The sequence below is a fragment of the Tamandua tetradactyla genome, chromosome 13 (genome assembly GCF_023851605.1).
Source record: "Tamandua tetradactyla isolate mTamTet1 chromosome 13, mTamTet1.pri, whole genome shotgun sequence".
Taxonomy (NCBI): Eukaryota; Metazoa; Chordata; class Mammalia; order Pilosa; family Myrmecophagidae; genus Tamandua; species Tamandua tetradactyla.
The window spans coordinates 18,682,809-18,701,405 of NC_135339.1; the positions used below are offsets into that span (position 1 = coordinate 18,682,809).

General features: G+C 42.6%; 1 protein-coding gene and 1 pseudogene across 5 annotated transcripts in view; one reads left to right on the forward strand and one right to left on the reverse strand.

Annotated features, from left to right (window-relative positions):
* LOC143653648 (glutamate dehydrogenase 1, mitochondrial-like) overlaps positions 1-18,597 on the forward strand; it is a 72,156-nt gene that overhangs the window by 3,318 nt on the left and 50,241 nt on the right. For 2 of the 5 annotated variants that reach the window (XR_013161440.1, XR_013161439.1), the window contains exons 2-6: positions 950-1,030; positions 1,677-1,729; positions 2,271-2,335; positions 9,667-9,761; positions 17,393-17,504. Coding sequence is in view for 3 of the 5 variants with exons in the window: in XM_077124790.1 (XP_076980905.1) it covers positions 1,006-1,026; positions 1,677-1,729; positions 2,271-2,335; positions 9,667-9,761; positions 17,393-17,413 (255 nt within the window). In the remaining 2 variants the exon portion in view is untranslated. Of the gene's footprint in view, positions 1-949; positions 1,031-1,676; positions 1,730-2,270; positions 2,336-9,666; positions 9,762-10,797; positions 10,875-17,392; positions 17,505-18,597 lie in introns of all 5 variants that reach the window. The other 3 variants (XM_077124791.1, XM_077124790.1, XM_077124789.1) reach the window with 3 other exon arrangements.
* LOC143653646 (M-phase phosphoprotein 6 pseudogene) lies at positions 7,190-8,041 on the reverse strand (annotated as a pseudogene).

Here is an 18,597-nt window from a genome sequence, read left to right on the forward strand (position 1 = left end):
GCATGGCTTTGACTTTGAGTGCCCCCCCCGCCCCCCCCACCCCCTGTGCCATTTTCTCTTTTGGGCCCCAGGGATTAAAGCCACGAATAACAATGATGCCAGCGTGGCAGGTGGGGGAGCCCCCAGCAGTGTGCAGCTGAACATCTGTCTCACGCAGCCCTTCTTCCCTGGACTAGAGTCGCAGTGGACTGTAGAGGGGGAAAGGTGACGCCCCTTTGCGAGACTTAGATTGGGTGATTGGCCAGGGACCCCAAGACACCACCTTTGTCCCTCTCCCAAACACCTAACCGCTTCTGGGTTCAGAGGTGGTGAGATTCAAGAGTTCCCTGGTTCTACTGGCTTGTCCTTCCTTGGCCACATTCTATCCTTGCAGAAAGGGCGAGGGGAATTGTTTGTCCCCAGGAAGGGGAAATGACTTTCTCAGCTTTCTCATCTCCTGGTTGAAAGAGGCTGGAGCGGGCGACGGGAGGAACACGGAGACCTCTTCAGAGGTCTACCCAGTACAAGCCAGGTCTCTGCTCAGACATCCTAATACTCAGGTTGGATCACCCGAACGTGCTGACTCTGCATTTTCCCACACTTGTACCTGAGCTCCCTGCTGCCACGACACCCACACCAGAAGGAAAAAGGGAAATGCAAAAGCCTTTGCTGAGTTAGTTGCCTTCCCACATTCGTCCAAAGGTCATTTTTACCTGTGAGACCCCAGCGACTGTTGTTCCCGCTGGGTTGTACGTTCCTTCGGAGCGGGGACTTTCTCCTCTTTAAAGCTTTGGGAACCCCGTCGGATGCCTTTATCAACTCACATCAGGAGTTATTTCATTGTCTTCATGCCTTCTGCATAAGTCATGCTTTTTTTTGAAAAGCTTACTGAAAGGATTTTCTAAATACATTTACTTACCCTTCTTTTTCCCCCATGATTTATCTTGTTTTTCTTTTTAAAATACTCCAGGTATCCGTTACAGCACAGATGTGAGTGTGGATGAAGTGAAAGCCTTGGCTTCCCTGATGACATATAAGTGTGCAGTGGTTGGTAAGTGATCTCTTTGTTGTTATCCAAAAATAACTCTGGGGATATATGTTTAACAAGTTTATTTTTAAGGTGCTGTAGACATACACCTTATCAGAACTGTTTTTTTAAGTTACACATTTTATGTCTTTCATTTCCTTTCGTTTAGTCATAATTAAGATTTTATCTTTTTCAAGTGGGGAATTTTTATAGGCTCTAATTGCATTTTTCTTTTAAGCACAGATCTTCGTTTAAAGCTATCGCCATACTTTTTATAAATATAACTAGATCAACTCCGGGATCTGTCCTGTAACTACTTGTTGAAGAGTGCTTTGAAAACTATTGCTTTTTTATTTCTTTGCTTTGTGTGTATGTTATACCATACAATAAAAAAGTTTAAAAAAAAACCTGAATTACAGAGGAAGGAAAGTGAATATATCTTTCAGAAGTAATAAGGAACACTGATTTGTTTCTTGTCAAGCCTTATAATTTCTGTTTACTAGAATTGTTTTTAAAGTTCAGTATTTTAGAAGATATCAAGGTGGGTTTATTTCTTGAGTGTTGTGAAATTAAAGTTTAAAGCATGCCCCAGTTTTGTAGAATTGCTCAGCGCTTTCCTTTTCTTTTTCTAACTCTTACGTGAAATAACAGCTGAGGTCTTCTCTTTCAGATGTGCCATTTGGGGGTGCTAAAGCTGTTAAGATCAATCCCAAGAACTATACCGTAAGTAAGAAGTTAATGTTTGTGTTCACAGTGCAATTTACAAAGGGCTTGAAATTACTGTCCTCCGGTAATTTCCAAATCAGTGAGATTTACTACGGTGCCTGTTGCTTTGTAAAAGGAATAGAAAAACAAGTAAATAGTTATCTCATCAAGTGTTTTGCCCTATAAAAAGTCATTTGCTTAAGATCAATAAATATCCTTTTCGTTTTCTTGGTTAAAAGGTAAAATTTCTTCATTTTGTTAGGCATTTATATTCATGTTGATAAATTAATAAATTCACCATTTAAGTGAAAATATACCATAGGAGTGAGTCACGGGGCCTGTGTTAATATAAAGAGAACAGGAATTGGAATTTGAGCCCTACTATCAGATGTTTGTATAACAATTTCTGATCCCTTGTTTTCTCACCTTTAAAATAGAAATAATGCCTACTTTATGAGTTGTTGAGGGTTACGTGAAATAGAGGAAGAGAGATAAAAACGTACAGCTATTTGTTTCCTCCTCAAGTGTTTCTTTCCATTGAAACATTTTCTCTTTACAGGATAATGAATTGGAAAAAAATCACAAGGCAGTTCACCATAGAGTTGGCAAAGAAGGGCTTTATTGGTATGTCTTGCCATGGGGGTTTGCACATCGAATGGGAGCATCCGAAGAATAATGATCATAGTTTAAACTCCTCCTACTTTTATCCTCACTTGCATAGATAGAGTTGCCGTTTTACTTTGAGAAGCAAGATGGATTGTGTGATGGATGCGGTGAGCAAACCTGCAGCTGTTTAGGACGTATCTCTAAGAGAACGATGGTTCGGGTTTTCAGGCCTGCGTTTTGGGCACCAGGGAGCGCCCACCTGCCCGCCTGCACCTTTTCCTTGTGCACACGTGGTTAGCACTGCAGGACTGTGTGGTCTGTCTTGACGCAGCCACAGAGGCCAAGGCCAGGCTTTTGGGAACTAAGTAATAGCTGAATAAAAACATCTGTTTCTTACAATATCAGTTCTGTGCTTAAAGCTTTGAGATCTGGTGCGTTTTAGAGTTGGAGTTTTTAGCACGCCCAGCTAAAACTGAGTGGCAGGAAGCGACAGTGACTGCAGTGCTGGTGAACCCATCACCCTTACCACCCTCACTATCTGTGAAGGTTCCCGAGCTTCGGGAGGTTTTGCCAAACAGACTACAGCTGTGAGGTTACGAATTACTTGTTTGCTGGTTTTTGTATCTTACTACCGATCATCTGGGTTTGTGGTCTTGTGTGTGATGTGTGAATATTCGTCATTTGCTTTTTTTTTTTTTTATACTGTTTAAACATTTATTGAATCAAATGGTTCTTACAACTCTGCTCCTGCTACCGTATTCACAGTGTAGTAAAAAGAGGGTGGGCAGAAGTCCTTTGCCTTGACTTTGCCTTCCCCCTCCTGCAAACCCTCAGTAGAAGCCAAGGAGAATGAGAAATCAGAGGTGAAGGATGTGCTGCCCGGACCTCAGCCACCAGGCATGGAGCAGGAGCCCTGCCCTGGTTAACTCGGCCTGGAGGAGGAGGAGGTGGGCTTTGAACACGTAGCTTTTAAAAACCAAAGGTGGAGACCTCAGCTCATTCTTGGAAGGAAGGAAGAGCCATAATAACATAAGCGCTTAAGTCTTTGGGGATCTTTTAGGTCCAGCTGTGTACTGATTTCTTGGGGTCCACACAAATGGTTGCCTCAAACACAAACCCTAGGCCTGCCTTTCTGATGTCCCAAGGTCCAAAGGGACCAAGATCAAGGTGGCACTTGGAGTCTTATAACTGCTAAAACAGGGCAGCTGGGGAACAGTGCTTGTGCTATTTTAAGGTCATGGGTCCATCTTCTGGCCTGTGTTATTACTTGGGGAACCAGGTAGGTAAATTGAACCCAGCATCGCCCTCCCGTTTCCTTGGCAACACTGGTTTAGACAGCTCAGCCATTCCTGAGCATTCTGTTGAATGTTGCTGACCAACACAGCTCGTCGCCGGGCCTTAAGGAGCCCACGTAGCAGCTGAGGTCCAGGGCCGCCTTCTAGCCCTCCGGTGCGGCAGGGCTCCGGGGCTAGGCTGTCAGTTTGCTCCTGGCTCTCTGACGGCGTGGGTATGAGAGTTGAGCTGTTGCACGGCTGGTCTCAGAAACTCTAGGAGCCCCTCGGTGAAGAGGCTGTAGCCTGTGGGTCCTGCCACTGGGGACGCCCCCCCCAGACACAACAGCAGAACCAGCCCTGCCATCACAGACAAGTCATTTGCTTTATCATTTTCAAACACATTATGTCTTTTCTAACTTTTCTTCATCTGAAAGGGTTCTGATTTGAATAAAGTAAACAAAATTATTTAATAGACCACTTGTCCTAGTAACATTTTGAAATTTGTTTCTTTTTCAGGAAAATGTGTATGTAATAGAAAAACTAATAGAGTAATGAATATAGGTGGCACTGAAACCTACCAAATTTGTCCCATCTCTCTTAATTTCAAAGGCATCTGGGTTCTTGGCGTGCCGCATCCTCATAGCCACGACGGTCTTGGCATGGGCCTGGGACTTGGGACCCAGCACTGGGTCCTTACCATAGAGGAGCACCTGCACCTCTGAATTAGTGAACCAAGGGCGGGTTCAGCCTACTGTCCATCCCTTACCCTAAATCTCAGACACAGCCTTGAATGGTTTTAGATTTTATTGAATCGTGTCTGTTGGTCATATCTCCAGCTCACTTTCCTTAGTCTCAGCAGAATACCTTACATCCTAGTGGTGATAGAGCTATCCGTTGGGGCACTGAAAGGAAGCAGAACTTAACTTCTGGTGGTTTGACTTCCTTGCTTGAGTGCAGAAGCCTTGCTAGCCCAGGAGGGAGGCAAAGGGAGACCTTTCTCTCCTGCCAGGGCACAGATATCCTGGGCAGACCTTCAGAATTGATGTCATTCGTCTGGTATTTTCTGGCATCCTTTTCCACAGAGTTGGAGGTTGTGAGTTAGACCTGAGACTAAGCCCAGACCCAGACACGTGTGTGAACTTGATCAGCTTGTCAGTTTCCCCAGACGAGGCAGCAGAGCTGTGACAGGGGCGGCGTTGCCTCTGAGACTGTGTTGGTGGCACTGCCTACCTGACAGCATGAACCCGCACAGCCCTTGAACACTGGATGTCTTTTTAAATTCTTTTGATGTAGTTTTCAGTGTGCAAGTCTTGCAGTCTTTTTCTTAAACTTATTTCTAAGTGTTTGTGTGTTTTTTATGCTGTTGTAAATGGAATCTCTTTTGTTCCTTACTAGTATATAGCAGTGAGATTGTTTCATATTGATGTTGTATGCTGTAGCCTTGTAGATCTCATTTATTAGCTCTAATAGGGGTGTGTGTGTGTGTATTCCTATAGCATTAAGGAATGATCATGTCATCCTCAAGTGAAGATAATTTCTTCCTTTCCAACCTGGGGAGACCTGTTGTTTCTTTTTCTTGCCTAATTACCATGGCAGCACAAGGTTGAATGGAAATGAAAAGGGCGAACTTCCTTGTCTTGCTTAGCTTAGGCAGAAGGCCTTTAATTTTTCACCCTTAAACTTAATGTTAATCTGTGAATTTTTCATAGATGTCCTTTATCAGATTAACAGAGTTCCCTTCTATTCTTAGTTTTTGGGTGTTTTTATCATAAATAATGTTGGCTTTTGACAAAAGCTTTTTTTTTGGCATCTGTTGTGATGAACATGTGATTTTTGTCCTTTATTCTTTTAATACAGTGTGTACTGTATTGATTGAGTTTCGTATCTTGACTAGACATTGCATTCCTGGGATAATCCCACTTGGTTTGTGGTATGTAATCCATTTTATGTGGCTAGATAGGATTTAGTCATATTTTGTTGAGTGAGAAATTTTGTCTATTTATTTGCAACCTTTTGGTTGCTGTTAATTCTGTTGTGTGAATTTAAATATCACCTTTGTAAATTGTGAAGTTGCCTTGCAAAAATATCCCTTGATATTTCCTTCCTTCTAACCCTCTTTTTATCTCCATGCAAAATTACCCTTTCAGCGCTAACCCTAAACTCATGTTCTGTTAAAGGAGTTGTATTTTTAGGCCATTTTTCATTTTTCTAATTTATGCTATTTGGGGATAGGGTGATGGCATTTTTTCAAAAGCAGTTTGTATTTACACACCATCTTCATCATTAACTGATTTTCATCATTAACCATCTTCATAATTAACCGTCTTCATCATCCACAACAGTTATCCAGTCCCATGTTTTATCCTCTTGGCTTTCGTTCTAGTACCATACACAACCCTAAACTTCCCCTTTCAACAGCAGTCACAAGAGTCTGCGTTGTTAATTACACTCCTGATAATGTGCTGTCATCACCTCTATCCATTTCCAAGCATACCCAACCTTATTAAAAATTCTGCACAGATTAAGCATTAGCTCACCATTCTTTACCTTCATTCTATCTTCTAGTAACCTGTATTCGAGGTATTAGCTCTATGAGTTTGCTCTTTATATTTAGTGAAGTCAAAAATATTTGTCCTTTTGTGTCAAGCCTACTTTTCCTTACAGCTGAAAATTATTGCTGTACGTCTGTGCCACATTGTGTTTATCCTCTCATCAGTTGGTAGACATTTAGGTTGTTTCTCTCTTTAGGCAGTTGTGAATGATGCCTCTGTGAACTTCATCGTGCAAGTGTTTGTTACATCCCAGGTTTCAGTTCTTCTGAGACCATACCTAGTTACGGGGTTGCCCAATCCTGTATTAGTTCTGTACTTCGCTTCCTGAGCAACTGCCAAACTGTCTTCCCCAGCAGCTCCTCCCAGCAGTGAATCAGCGTCTCTTTCTCCACACCCTCTCCAGCACTAATGCTTTTCTGTTCTTTTGATTATGGCCCTTCTGATAGGCGTGCAGTGATATCTCATTGTGGTTTTCATTTGCATATCCATAATAACTAGTGATGCTGGGCATCTTCTCATGGGCTCTTTAGCCATTTGTATTTCTCCTGGGGAAATGTTGCTTTAGGTCTTTTGCTCAGTTTTAAATTGGGTTGTCTTTTTTTTTTTTTTTAATGTCTCTGTCTACATATATGTATATATGTATACGTACCCCCACACACAAACAGATATATGGGCTATGTATATCATAGGGAACTTTGTTCACAGTGTTTTTTCTTTTGTTTTGTTACTTGGGTGCATGGTCCAGGAATTGGTCCTGGGTCTCCCGTTGGCAGCAAGAATTCTACCCCTGAACTACCCATGCATCCTGTTTGTCTTTTTTTTTGTGTGTGTGTGTGTGTGAAAACATGTTTATTTCAAAATAGACATATTTTTTAATTAAGGGCTTTAAGTAAATAACTATAATGCCATAAACTGACAATGACTTGGTAGCATGCAAATACTTCAAGTTGGAATGTCATGTTCATTCTTGATAATTTACATAGAATAAATTCTCATAGACATTTGGTTTCAATATTATACATACGAATTGGTCTTAACCTGATAATTAAAAGTAAAATATAAACATAAGGGTAATTTGAACATTGATTTTAATTTATCTGAGCTAATTCAAGTCAGTGACTAGAGTGCTATATTTTAAAAAGCTGAGGTAAAAAAATCTTTAGGAGACAAACATGTACATATGTACATTTGAAGATCAAGGGCTAAAAAGCCATTCCTGATGAATACCATTAAGCAAAGGATGTATAACATCCACTGAACATCTATTTCAAAAACAGCATGTTTCCAAAATTATACATTCCTTTACAAATAAACACTATAGTATTGCTAATATAGAGAAACAATTACAATGATTTCCAAAATATAACCTTCACAGGGCATCCTGGAACCATATCTTAGGGCATTCCTTTTAATCTTGGGGCTTTAAGAACATCTTCTTTGCTTTAATTGGTTTTATGTTTCCATTTTCATCTTCTTCATAATTGCCAGTCTCTTTTCTTCGCAAACTTTTTTCCAATTGTTCCCACCAAGGTCTCATATCTTTTAGCCATTTCTTCATCGGACACATCGAGCTCCACTGTCTCATCTTCACTGTCTTCTGCTTTGTTCTTAGCATTCATCTGAAGCATTAATTTCTCAACCTCAGGATTAAATCCTCTGAATGACATTCTTCCATAAAGAAGGTCTTCACATAGCATAAAACTCTGCTCTTCTACTATGAAACTCTCTTTTTCTTTAAGTTCTAGCAAATCCAAGTACCAGTGCTCTTCACTAATGATTTTCTTCTCTTCCTCTTCTAGTTGTTTCTTGGTTTCTGAGTCCAATCCTCTTTGCATGAACTTCATGCGCAGCAGATTCTTGGACAACTTGCTCTTGTGCTCGGCCGCCATGCCAACCTCCCATCCCCTGTTTGTCTTTTTAATGTTGAGTTTTGGTCTCCAAATATTCTCTCCCATTGAGAAGACAGTCTTTTCACCTTTTTGAGAAAGTCCTTTCATGCATAGAAGTCTTAAATTTTGAGAAGGTCGTGTTTATCTATTTTTGTTTCATTTTTTTATTTCATGCTTGTGCTTTGGGTATCATATCTAAGAGTCCTCCATCTACCACAAGATCTTGAAGATGCCTCCCAACATTTTCGTCTAGGAATTTTATGATCCTGGTTCTTATATTTAGGTCTTTGATCCATTTTGAGTTAAGTTTTTGTTTAAGGTGTGAGAGAGGAGTCCTCTTTCATTCTTTTGGGTTATATAGCCAGTTCTCCCAGCACCATGTTGAAGGGACTGTTCTCTCCCCTGTGAAGCCATCTGGCCCTGGACCTTTCTTTGTTGGGAGGTGTTTGGAGACTGAGTCAGTCTTTTGTGAGTGGTTTGTTGGGGTCTTCTGTTTCTTCTAATCACTGTATGTTTCTAGGAAATTGTCTGTTTCGACTGAGTTATCTAATTTGTTGGCACACAATTGTTCACAGTATCCACTTATGATCTTTTATTTCTGTGGGGATGATAGTAATGTCCCCCCTCTCATTTTTTATTTTGTTTATTTGCATCTTTTCCCCCCCTTTATCAGTGTAGCTAAGGATTTGTCAGTTTTATTGATCATCTCAAAGAACCAACTTTTGGCTTTGTTGATTCTCTTGAATTTTTTTTTATTCTCAAGTTCATTTATTTCTACTCTAGCCTTTGTGTAAATGGGAACACTGTATGCACGCTGAATAAAACCTGTTTTTTCCCACGTGTGTTTTGCTACGTTTTCCAAGTCGTTTACCTGTATATAAAGCGCCCATGTTGATGGCTGCACAGTATTTCTGTATAGAGATGTAGCGTGTTTTATTGAATGGTCCGACGTTGAGGGCGAGCCGGCCTCTCTGTCTGTTGCGGTGGACTGGAATAGTCCTGCTGCCCCTGCCCTGGCTGCGTCGGGTGAGCCGCGGCCTGTTCGCGCTCTCGCTGTGGTCGTCAGCAGGTGGTGCTGTCACTGACGGGTCTCGCTCCTGCCAGCTCCCGTCTTGTGATCTCAAACCTGTTAGTTTGTTGTGACCCAAGCAAGGGAAAGCCAGGGCCTAAGAACTTGATGTACACAGAGTGGTGAGCTTTCAGCATTCGGTCAGCACAGCATCCTACCCCCGGTTTAGGGCCACGTGGCTCCTCTCCGGCTGCCTCTCGGGGCGTCCCTGTGCTTGTGGGCAGAGAGGGGCCTGAACCTCTGGTGTGGGGTCAGGACGCTTGAGGCAGGGACGCTGAGCTGATGTGCCTGTGGTTACACGCGCAAAAGCCCCCATAGCGGCTTATTTCCGCTGTGTTTAGCTAACTTCCCAGCATGCGGCCGGGAAACGCCAGAGCGGCCACGCTGTGATGTGCGTGTGCTTTGTAGGGAGACATTTCATGGGCCTCTCCATGACCTCGGTTAGTTAGGTGAAGAAAGTCCAAAGTCTTCAAGGCGCGGTGACTTTGTCGTTGTAGAGGATTACAAGGAATGTTGTGTCTGAGACAAGCTTTTCTTCAAGCCTGAACCCTGTCCTCTTGCCTAGGTCCTGGCATCGACGTTCCTGCCCCAGACATGAGCACAGGTGAGCGGGAGATGTCCTGGATCTCTGACACCTATGCCAGCACCATTGGGCACAACGTGAGTACCACCTGGGGTGACCTGCTACCCATAGGAAAGAGCAGCTGGACTGGTCACCTGGGAGTGGACATTTGCAGAGTTTTTCCCTCCCCTTGAATAGTTAGTTTTGTTGGTTATTATTTTTTTTCTGTTTCTCCATCTCTAAGTAGCGCATTTAGCGGACGTGGGTTGGATTTTGACTCACATGTTACGCTGACCAGGTGCAGGGTGGTGGGCTCCGAGAGGGAGCGCCAGCTACCACCCAGGTCAGGACACTGCTGGGCTCGAGAGGTGAAATGGAGAAACACTCAGCTCTGCCTTCTTTCTGAGGGGCTTTCAGGTGAAAGTGGAGAAAGGAGTCGGAAGCAGATAAGGCATGGAAATAACCTTCATACGAGGCAGAAAGCCATGATATTTTTAAGGCTTCCTGGAGGAGGCGGTACTGGGCTTTATGTTGTGTGGAGAGCCTCTGCTGCCGACCCTCCTTGTGGAGGAGCAGCTGGGAGCTGTATCCACGCCTCCATGCCCAGGCCAGGGCTGGGTGCAGGAGGTGTCCACAGCAGACAGAGCCGGGCTCGTCTGGGTGCTGGGGATCGAGGGAGGTGCGAGGCAGTTGGAGGAAACAAGACTGGACACTCAGTGATAGAAAGCAGGGGAAGGACACACAGCTTTCTGTCCCCACAGGGGATGAAACTTGAGCAAATGGAAATATGAAAGGAGTAGGAAGAGAAAAGGAGTTGGGAAAGGCCTTAACTTAAAAGCTTCCTAGAGCACCTGCCGTATATAAGGCTAAGTCCACCACGCGCGGCGCTCAGAAAAGTGGGATCAGTGTGATGGAAAGGGTAACAGGCCTGGACCAAGTCTCTGGGGCCAGGTTAGGAAAGGCTTCCTGGAAGAAGTGACCTTCTGGTCTACTCCAAGGTTGGGGGGAGTGTTCCAGTTTGAAGCTATAATGAACCCCAGAAAAGCCATGTTTTAATCCTGATCCAATCTTATGTGGGTGGCCGTTTCTTTTAATCCCGATTACTGATACTGTAGGGTGGAAACTTTTGATTAGGTTATCGCCACTGTGTGACCTGCCTGATGTGGGTGTGACCTTTTGGTTAGATGGACATGCGGCTCTGCCCATTCCAGGTGAGTGTTGATTGCCTACCAGAGTCCTTTAAAGGGGGAAACATTTTGAAGAAACCTTGGAGCCAATTCAGGTGCTTGGGGAACAGAACTGACAGAGTCCACACAGCCAGAGACGTTTGGAGATGAAGAAAGAAAACACCCCTGGGGAAGCTGTTTGAAACAAGAAACCAAAAACCCTAGCATATGCCAGCCACATGACTGTGCAGCTGACAGAGGGTTCCAGACCCATCAGCCTTTCTTGAGCCAGTCTTTCCCTGGATGCCTTAGTTTGGACATTTTTATAGCCTTAGAACTATAAACTTGTAACTAAAATTTCCTTTCTAAAAACCATTCCAGTTCTGGTATATTGCATCCTGGCAGCATTAGCAAACCAGTACAGGGGAGACAGGGTGTGAGGCTGAAGGAAGCACCTGGCCAAGGTGCCAAAGCGTAGTAGTCTTGAGAGATAGTGAAAGGATGGGAGTGGGAAAGGCCAGGAGGGGACGACCCAACCAGAGCCCTGCCCTGTAGGCACCAGCAAGGACGTGGATCTTTTCCTGAAAACAGGGCAGCCAGGAAGATGTCCTCATGAGCAGGTGTGTGGCACAGCTTGGTGGGCCTTTTCTCAGAAGAGTGGACTGCTGGGGAACCATTAGAGGATCCGAGAAGGCAGGCAGTCTCAGCCTAAATTAGGGTGCTGTCAGTAAAGCTGGAGGGAGGTGGACAGATTTCAGAGTGGTATTGGGAAGAAAAGCAGCAGCCCTGCAGTAGCAGGGAGTACTGAAGGAGGGGTTCTGCAGAGAGACTAGATTCACTAGGGAACTTGTACAATTGAAGCCAAGCTGCGGCAAGAATGGGCGTCCACGTAAGAACAAATGGCTCTGGAGAAAAGGCCCTTGAAAGCCAGCTGCAGCGCAGAGACACAGGCTTTGGCTTTTGTTGTTATTTGGCCTGTGAAGCGGCCGTAGGCACAGATTCATTGGTGCGAGAGAGATGTGGGGCAGCAGGTCCTCCAGTGGGATAAAATCCCCGTGTGTTTTTGCCTTAAGAGCCGCAGTGGAAGGATCAGCCCTGGAGTGGAGGGAGGCAGTGGAAACTGTGACTGCAACCCCCACAGGGGGATTTCCAGGCCAGCGACCCAGGTCCAGCCTTGTCTCTGTCCCTTCCCAGCTCTGTGACTTTGGACAGGTGGTTCAAGCTCTCTGTGCCTCAGTTTCCTCTTGTGCTAAGTGAGGAGAATCATAGTACCTCCTTCATGGGAGTTAAGAGGATTAAGTGAATAATATGACCCCTTGAACAGTACATAGTCTTCAGTGTGAACAAAAAGCCCACAGTTTTAAGTAGTAAATCAAGTAAATTGCACAGATCCCCTGAGATAAAAGACAGAGTGATGTGAGACGTGTAAATAAACTTTGGTTTGACGACCACTCCCATGAAGGCAATAACTTTTCATGTAGGTGAGTTGTGGACATGGTCCCTTTCCAGCAAGATTGTAGATTGGCCAGTGTAAGCCAGCCAGCAATATTTTTCATCATTCATAGCCTGCTCAGTGGTGACCCCAGAAGACAGGTCTGGGAGTCAAGGCAAGCTACACCTTTGATCATCCTGGAAAAAGACTTTCCTTCAAGTGGTAGAAAGACCAAAATTAGGGCCTGTGTTGGTCTCCTAAAGCTGCCAGAATGCAATATACCAGAAATGGGATGGCTTTTAAAAGGGAATTTAATGAGTTACAAGGTTACAGTTCTAAGGCTATAAAAATGTCTGAACTAAAGCATCCACAAATAGGTACCTGGACTCAAGAAAGGTTGATGAGTCCATCTGCTGGTCCTCTGACATCGGACAGCTTCTGATGTCAGTGGCTTCCTCTCTAAGTGTCTGTGGGCCTTCCCTTCGCTCCTCTGGAACACAGCTCTGGGTTCTTCCTTGCTTAGCATCTCGTGGGAAGGCACATGGTGACATCTGCTGAGCTCTCAGGCAACTGTGTCTCCTGGGACTTCTGCCTCTGCATCTGAGGTCTCTCCACAATGTCTCCTTTTTTAAAGGAGTCCAGTGAACTAATCAAGACCCACCTTGAATGGGTGGAGTCTCATCTCCATCTAGTCAAAAGGCCACACACCGCAATTGGGTGTGTCACATCTTCATGGAAACAATCCAGTTTCCCACCCTAAGCAAAAGGTCTTATCCCACAAGATTGGATAAAGATTAAAACGTGGCTTTTCTAGGGTACATAATACTTTCTAACTGGCACAGGGCCTAAGGTGAGGAAGCCATGGGTTTCGCTGGTTGCCTCCTTCCAGCTGTGCATGACCCTGAGTCCTCCTGAGAGACTAATGGGTGGAGGGTGTTGGGAGCAGCAGACAGCGGGCCCCAGGCCTGTCCTCAAACAGTGCTCCCTCGGTGCCAGCATTTGCATTCTCACTGTTGAGCATTTGGCACTAGATTTTACAGTTCTGTATTCATAGGTGTTAATTATTCATGAAAGAAAACTGTGAGAAAATGACTAATTCTGTAAGTCATTTTACTAGATGGCTTTTTTACATTTGTTTTTAGTCTTTTAGTCTTTTTGTGGATAATTGTTCTCACTTAAATGTTCAAACAGTATAGATAAAGGCGAGGCAACTTTTTTTCACCTTTTAAAAAAAATTTTACTGACAAATCTTCACACATATGCAGTCCATACATGGTGCACAATCAGTGGCTCACAATATCATCACATAGCTGTGCATTCATCACCATGATCATTTTTAGAGCATTTGTATCACTGCAGAAAAATAAATGCAAAGAGAAGAAGCTCATACATCCCATACTCTTTTACCTTTCCTTGTTATTGACCACTAGTATTGCCATCTACCCAATTTATTTTACCCCTTATCCGCTATATTATTTAACTCGTCTGTCCGTACTCTGGATAAAAGGAGCATTAGACACAAGGTTTTCACCATCACGCAGTCACATTATAAAAGGTATATCTTTACACAGCCATCTTCAAGAATCAAGGCTACTGGAATACAGCTCAACAGTTGGAGGTACATCCCTCCAGCCTCTCCAATACCCCATAAACTAAAAAGGGATATCTATATAATGCTTAAGAAAAACCTCCAGGATAACCTCTCAACTGAAATCTCTCAGCCACTTACACTTTATTGTGTCTCCTTTCTCTCTTCCCCCTTTTGGTCAAGAAGCCTTTCTCAGTCCCACATTGCCAGGGAGATTTACACCTCTGGTAGTCCTGTCCCACATAAGGGGAAGGGCAGTGAATTCACCTTCTGAGTTGACTTCGAGAGAGAGGCCACATCTGAGCAACAAAAGAAGTTTCTCTGGGGGTGGCGAGGTCACTTTTTAACTCACCCAGCTGGAATGTGCATTGGGGAGTGGAGAGAGGGTACAGTGTGAAGCAAGATGCTTTATTTTGCATCACGTGGATTGCAGATCACCTCAGCAAGTTTATTAACTAGTCCACACTTCAGCCACTGATTTTAAATGCTTCCTTTATTTTATATTGATGTTCTCTGAACGGCAGGACTGTTTGTAGTTACCTTGTTCTACTGATGGACTTGTGTATCCCATGTAGTTCTGCTTGCTAAGAGCTTCACTTTTTTTAAAAAAAAGTGGATAGTGAAACGGCTTCCTGCCACCTCTGTCCCTTTTCTCTTCCCAGAGCTAACCGCTGCTCCCAGAGCCTATCCTTTGTGGGGTTAAGTTTCATATGAAGAAACCCCAAGACTGGGGGCTCAGCCTATAGCTCTGGTTGTCCACACTGCTTGTGAGAATATCAAGAATTCAACTTGGGGAAGTTACATTTCTCCCCGTTCTCACCATTCCCCGAAGGGGGCTTTGCAAATACTTTTCCACTCACTGATCGAATCACTCTGAAATTCATCGGGGCATCATTCTGGACAAACCAACAAAATCTCATGTCCTACCTGAGATTCCAAGTACTTAATGGCGGACAGAACAGTTTTTTTAAAGGGGAATTTAATAAGTTGCTAGTTTACAGTTCTAAGGCCAAGAAAATGTCCCAATTAAAGCAAGTCTATAGAAATGTCCAATCTAAGGCATCCAGGGACAGATACCTTGGTTCAAGAAGGCCAGAGAAGTTCACAGTTTCTCTCTCAAGTGGAAGGGCAAATGGTGAACACAGTCAGAGTTTCTCTGTCATCTGTAAAGGCACATGGTGAACATGGTCAGGGTTCCTCTCTCATCTGGAAGGGCACATGGTGAACACAGCATCATTTGCTAGCTTCTTCTCCTGGCTTCCTGTTTCATGAAGCTCCCCGGGAGGCATTTTCCTTCATCTCCAAAGGTTGCTAGCTGTGGACTCTGCTTTGTGGTGCTGCAGCATTCTCTGCTCTCTCCGAATCTCTCTCATTCTCCAAAATGTTTGCTCTTTTATAGGACTCCAGACTAATGAAGACCCACCCAAATGGGTGGAGACCCATTTCCCCCAATCCAGCTTAACAACCACTCTTGATTGGGTTACATCTCCAGGGAGATGATCTAATTACAGAAGCAAACATACAGTATTGAATAGGGATTATTCTGCCTTTACAAAATGGAATTTAGATTAAAACATCCTTTCAAACTAGCACACACACATATTTATGTTATGACCTCACAGTTCCACTCCTGAATATGATATGAAAATTGATGTTCAAACTGTCCATTAACAAGTATACAGTGGAATACTACTCACAGTTAAAAAGAAATGAACTGATACATGACACAGCAAGCAATTGCAGACCATTTTGTTGAGCTGTAGAAGCCAAGATACAAAAGAGTACATACTATATGATTCCATTCACAAGGAATTCTAGAATCAGCAAAACTGATCCGTAATGAAGCAAGCAGATTAGTGTTTAACTTGGGATCAGAGTTGGGAGGGATTGACTGCAGAGGAGCAGGAAGGAACTTGTTGAAGTGATGGAAATGTTTTATATCTTATTTGGGTAATGGGTACACCAGTATATACATTTGTCGTATTTATCGAACAGTATACTTAAAATGAGTACATAGAATTTTATGTAAATTATATCTTAATCAAGTTGATTTTAAAAACAGGATCTAAACAGCATTTATAGAATAAACCTGTATCAAGTGCTACTGTATAGAATATCACAAACTAGGTGGCTTTAAATAGCAGAAATTTATTCTTCATTTCTGGAGACTAGACATCTGAAATCAAAGTGCTGGTTGGAGTAATGCTGCCTCCAAACCACTAGGGGGATCCTTGCTGGCCTCCTCCAGTTTCTGGTGGCCTCAGGCATTCCTTGGCTTGTGGCAGCATCACTCCAATCTCTACCACCACCTTCACATGGCTGTCTTCTTCTAAGCATAACAGTCATGTTGGATTGTCCAATTACATCTGCCAAGACCCAATTTCAAGTAAGGTCATGTTCTAGGGTTCTGTTGGATGTGACTTTTTGTGGGGTGGGGGCATTATTCACCCCAGTTCTCTTTCATTTTGTCCATCTGTCTGTCTGTCTACCTGCCTACCTACTTACTTTTCTGTCTGTATACATACACACACACCACACACACAGAATGCACAGGACAGGTCAAAACAATGTTTAACAAATTGTTAATTGGTTATGTCTAGATAGGTGTGATTTTTAAAAACTGATTGGGCTTTTATGTATTATTTGAATTTTGTTTTTCAGTGAATGTTATTCACCAAAAAATGAAGTGTTTTTTATTTATTATTTTTTGGTCATGCAGGAGTTTTTATTCCCGGAGAGTTTCAGTTTTTAAAGTAAGCATTCAGTAGATATTAGCATGTTTGTTACATTTGTGTAGAATTTAAACACCTTTACCTGGTAACCTCCACCAATTAAGGAACAAATACTTACATTACCTTTGTTGCTGCCTGGGTGACCCTTTTGACCCCTTACCTCCTATAAACATAACCGCTAACTCTACATTTTGTGTTTATTATTTCTTTGCTCTTTCTAGTTTCATCACATTTGTATCTCTAAACTGTTTGTTGTCTTTTCTTGCACTTTTGAACTTTATAATTAGAATCCCGCTATGTATCCACTTATGCCACTTGCCTTGTCATCCCTCGTTATATGCCTGAGACTCATCCAGATTTTTGCTTGTAGTTGCAGTTAGTGCATTTTCATTGCTGTGTTGTGTTACATTGTGTGAGTATTGGACAGTCTGTCCTTTGTACTGTTTTTTTTTTTTTTTAGTTTTTTTATTAATTAAAAAAAAATTACAAGAAACACAAACATTCCCAGCACATACACTCAGCAATTCACAATATCATCACATAGTTGCATATTCATCATCATGATCATTTTGTCCTTTGTGCTCTTGATGAGTGATTGGGTTTTCATTTGTGTTTGCTCATCTGAGCAGTGGTGAGGTGAATATTCCTGAGCACGTCTTCTGGCTCACATGGGCAAGAGCTTCTCTGGGACGATAGTTCTATAGCTGCTGAGTTGAGGGCTTGCATTTCTTTTACATCTTTAGAGTATTAATTTTCTGTTGTTTTGTCACAAATTGCCACAAAATTAAAAGTCAAATTTAATTTCTCACAGTTCTGTGGATCAGAAATCTAACAGACTTTGCTGGATTCTTACAAGACTGAAATTAAGGTGAAGTTAAGACTGGACTCCTTTCTGGAGACTCTGTGGGTGAATCTACTTCCAGGTACCTACACATTTTTGGTGAAATTTACTTTGATGCACTGGTAGGACTGAGGTTCACTTTTCCTTGCTGATTGTCAGCTGGGGTCTTTCTTAGCTTCTAAGTGCCACTCACTTTCCTTTCCTCATGGTCTCTTCCCTTTCTTCAAAGGCAGCAGTGATGAGTGGAGTCCTTTTCATGCTTCAGATCTTCATGTCCTCCTCTTCTGCTTCATTTCATTTTTGCCTCTAGCTGGAGATAGTTCTCTGCTTTTAAGGGCTCATGTGATTAGATTGGGCACATCTGGCTAGGTAGGGTACACTCCCTGTTTTATCTGCAGAATTCTTTTGCAGCTGTACCTAGATTACTGTTTGATTGAATAACCAGGGGATGGGAACCTTGAGGGGACCTCTTTAGAATTCTGGGTACTACAGTAGATAATTGCGATTGTTTTTGATAGTAGTTGTGCCATTATGCGTTTTTTCCAGCAGTATGGAAGATTTCCTGTCTTTCCACACCTTTGCTAGCACTTAATATTGTCAGATATTTAATTTTTTGAACATCTGGTGGCTATGAAGTAGAACCTCATGGTATTTTTAATCTGCATTTATATGTCCTTATTTATCCATCAATAATAGGTGGTTTGATTCATTGTTTTATTGAAAACTTTACATGAATAGTTTTCTAATGTATGTCTTCCCTAACTTAAGGAATTTTTATTTAGAATTATGTTTTTGAGGTTTATCTATGATTTTTTGGTAACTTCTCTGATATTTAATTGTGTGAGAAAATGTTGTACTTGATCTACTGATGGAAATTTGGATCTTAGATTATGTATTAGTTCTCCGTGTGAATATGTGAGAGTTTCTTGAAGGTACGTACGATGAGGGGAAATTGTATATAGTAGGTAAACATCTAGGAGTAAATGATATGCATCTTCCCTTATTTTTCTGCATAGAAATACCTCTTTTTAAAAAGTAGGTTTTTTTCCCCCCTCCTGGCCGCCATTCTTTTCTGCTTTCATTTGTTACTGCTTTTATCCATATGACAAGTTGATTTTTTTTGCCTTCAAAAGAATGACACAGGTAACATGTTAATTGCAAAATAAAAATGTCAT